This window comes from Arachis duranensis, chromosome 5, assembly GCF_000817695.3.
Source record: "Arachis duranensis cultivar V14167 chromosome 5, aradu.V14167.gnm2.J7QH, whole genome shotgun sequence".
In the NCBI taxonomy this organism is placed as follows: domain Eukaryota; kingdom Viridiplantae; phylum Streptophyta; class Magnoliopsida; order Fabales; family Fabaceae; genus Arachis; species Arachis duranensis.
Genome location: NC_029776.3, coordinates 10,785,587 through 10,789,117, shown reverse-complemented (window position 1 = coordinate 10,789,117; position 3,531 = coordinate 10,785,587). Strand labels below are relative to the sequence as shown.

Sequence of the window (3,531 nt, the reverse complement as noted above, 5' to 3'; positions counted from 1 at the left end):
CCTTCTTTTTGTTTTACTTGTTTTAACGTTCTTTGATCAAGCAAAAGTCTTGTATTATGCCATATGCTGTACTCATTACATATGTAAAATGGATTGTTCCCCTATATACGTATAGTTTCCTGCATGTGCATTAAATATTAGCACACTTATAAGCTAAATTTCCCGTTTTGAAATCAACGTCGCCATCTATATGCACAAAGTTTAGGTAGAAAAAATAAGATAGAATTGAAATTGCTATATCACATGGCAAGAAGGTGGAGAGAGATCTTTCACCTTTTTACACTAGAATGCTCATGCATAGTTGGACTGCCCATACCCAAATGTTAGAATTAATGAAAATTTTATAAAATGGGAATATGTTCTCAAATTGTGTTAGTCCAAATATAGATTATCAAAACCGTGTTTCAAACCTCAAATTCAAACCGGCAACCATACGGATAAACAGGGAAAAAAAAGCCAACAAGAAAGTGTGTGAAAATTCAACTTGAGAGAAAAAACCACCCCAAATAATATTTTAAAATTAAGTCAAGTCGAAATACACCACATTATCAGAACCACATGTTTCATTATAGCGTACACACAAAGAAACAACTTGATTGAATTTAGGTCGTTAATTGATTGATGATAAAGGAAAAAAAAAACAGTAGAATATAGAATATATATATATATTTTTTAACTAGGCATCAATATTAATAATTTGCACCAATTTAAATCAAATAAAAAAAAAGAAGCAAAAAGCACAATGGGTCTGCATTTTGCTCTTGTTCTTCTTTCTTTCTCTCCTAACTTGAATAATGCGTATCAATATTCATTTTTTACTAGACCGCTAGATAGCTACAAGATTATGAAATGTAGTTAGAAGAAGAAAGAGAAAAGAAAAATAAGGGTACACTAATATATAAGCATAAAATTAAAAGCAAAAAAAGAAAAAGAAAAAAAATTGATGATTGTTTGTAATTGGGGTTTGATTGTGTTGTTTGTTTGTTTCAAGATCTTGGATGAGGGAAGAATTGCGTACCGCTACTACCAGCCATGAAGGTGCTGAGAGGAGGTGGATACATGGATGAAGGATCTACGAGCTGCTGCGTTGTGTGTGCAGCGGAGACGAGGGCTGAAGTTGTGGTGTTGGTGTTGGGAGCAATGAGGTTGAGATTAGGGTGATGAGCAGCAGCACCGGTGGAGGAGGTGTCTCCGGCGACGTAGCTGCTGCTGTTGGTGGTGGTGGTAGTGGCGTGATCTGGACCCTGGTCATAGAGGATCCCTTTGAAGACGTGTCCTCCAATGTTGACTGCCGTTTGATATGCATACTCGTCTTCTGTGTCGTCGATTCCACTCACACGTACGCATCTGAATTCAGCTGGAGAGCTCACTACTGCAGGAAAATTCTCCATCCCTTTTATTGTTTTATTTTCATTCACACCAACCAAGCATTGTATTAGATTAATATTCGATCATGTGAAGGGCTTTATAGGACAAACAAAAGTAAACACAGTATTCCAGACTGATACATCATATCATAGGAAGAAAAGAAGTGATGAATAATAATGTGTGATGGAGTGAAGTGTGAGAGACACAGAGAAAGAGAAGCAATCTGCTAAAACACACACATACACCACTACTACTGTTACTATTTTGGAATAGAAAAAAAGGAGAAATTTAATTTGGGTTCCACACGCAACCGATCCATATCCCCTTCTTCTCTATTAACATATACAGTTACAGTTACTTGTTTCTTTTTCAGAGAATAATAGTAATTTCTTCTCTATCGACTCTCTTGACTTCAATTTCTCAAGTGTAGTCATTCACACACACTGTGATGTGTGATGCGTGATGAGAGCTTGCCTGCAGCTACAATCATACGCACAAGAGAGAACAAGCACAAGCATGTAAATGCATAGTATATAGTAGTGTATATGTGACAAGACAAGACAAGACAAGACGCAAGTAAATAATTACGACGACTACTACTACTACTACCTGAAGCCGAGGCTGAAGAAGAAGGGTTTGTGGGTAAACGAGTACTAGAGGCATGATCTCTTTGGCGCTTGGGAACATCAGCAGCAAGAAGCTGTTGTTGTTGGATAGAGGCGAGTTGCTGCTGCCTCTCGCGGCGCTTGGAAGCGGGAACCCAAGTGCTCTTGACATGGGTTTGGCAATCGAAGCCACGGCTCTTGCAGCATGTCCTGCACCGCATGTGAGGGCAATCCTTCTTCGCCTGGTTCCCGCAGTCCTGGCAGCTAATCCCACCTGCTCCACTTCCTGCTCCGCTTGCTGCTCCGCTCCCCACGGCCGACGCCGTCACCAGGAAGGCCGATCTCGAGGGTGACTGATCGTCGGACACGGTGGTTGGACCCACTCCTAGAGCAGCCGCGGAGCTGTAAAGATCTTGGTGGAAGAGAGGCCTTGCTTGAGGTATGAGGTCGTGTTCTGGTTGGTGATGATGATGATGATGGTTCCACAGCTCCAAGCCACCTCGGTACGAGGAAACGTCTTCATTCTTGTACCAGTAAAAGGTGTCGGAGGGAGGAATTTCCGCGTGTTGTTGGTGTTGGTCGTGTTGTTGTTGTTGTTGGTTTGTGTTCCCTCTCCCTCCTCTACCACTACTACTACTACTACCACCGCCTAGTGAGAACAAACCTGCCATTGTTGTGGCACCTCTTCTACTATGTTACCTGTCCCTGACCTCAATTGTGACCTCAAATCCATATCCCACTCGCTTCCTCGATCGCCTTTAATTCTCACTTATTCTATTTCCCACCAACCAATAAGAATTAATTCCCTGGGGGTGGGGGTGGGGGTGGGGGTTGAGTAACAGTAGCAGCAGCACCACCACATACATACACGACAAGTAGCGAGAAGCTGTGAAGAATGAATGAATGAATGAATGAGGGTTGAGATCGAGGAAAGGGAAGGAAGGGTGGTCGGATGGGCTTTCAATTCAATTCATTCTCTCTTCTCGATCTTCTTCTTTCTCTCTCTGCGTTAAGAAGCTGCTGCATCAATTCAAGAGAAAAAGAAAAGACAGACACAAAACAAGCCAACAACTTAACACGGGCACAGTCTCACAGCACTGCAAACGCCGCCATGCCCTTCTGCCCTTCTCTCTCTCTGCAAATTAATGACTCTCTCTCCCAACAGAGTTTATGAGCCTTTTCTTTCTCTTTTAAATTTTTGTATTTGGGTAGTTTTAGTTCTGAACACTTGCCACTTTTGTGTCTGTAGGCAGTGGTTAAGTTAGCACAATGACAAAAACCACTTCACAGTAAGTAAGCAACTAGTCCACTCCTCTCCTCTCATGGATCTCAACGCTCCTGATTTCTTCCTACCTTCATCCAACGCTCCTTCCTACTTCCACGTGTCACCTCAAACAACACTCTGCTTCCTTTCGTCCTTTTTCACCGCAAAACCCGCTCCTTTTCGTGACACATTGCCCCCTCCCTTTTTCTTATTTTTATTTTACCAATTACCTCCTTTTAATCCTTATCACAATTTGCAATTTCTTTCTTTAATTTATTTTCTCCTAGCCAATTG

At 41.6% G+C, this 3,531-nt stretch overlaps 1 protein-coding gene across 1 annotated transcript; it reads right to left on the bottom strand.

Moving 5' to 3' along the window:
- Nucleotides 1–571: 571 nt before the first annotated feature.
- LOC107488008 (protein SHI RELATED SEQUENCE 1-like) lies at nt 572–2,765 on the bottom strand. Its single transcript, XM_016108702.3, has 2 exons — nt 1,978–2,765; nt 572–1,393 (listed from the first exon to the last, which is right to left on the bottom strand). Exons 1-2 carry the CDS (start codon nt 2,642–2,644, stop codon nt 987–989), a joined length of 1,074 nt encoding a protein of 357 aa, XP_015964188.1. The 5' UTR covers nt 2,645–2,765; the 3' UTR covers nt 572–986.
- Nucleotides 2,766–3,531: the final 766 nt, after the last annotated feature.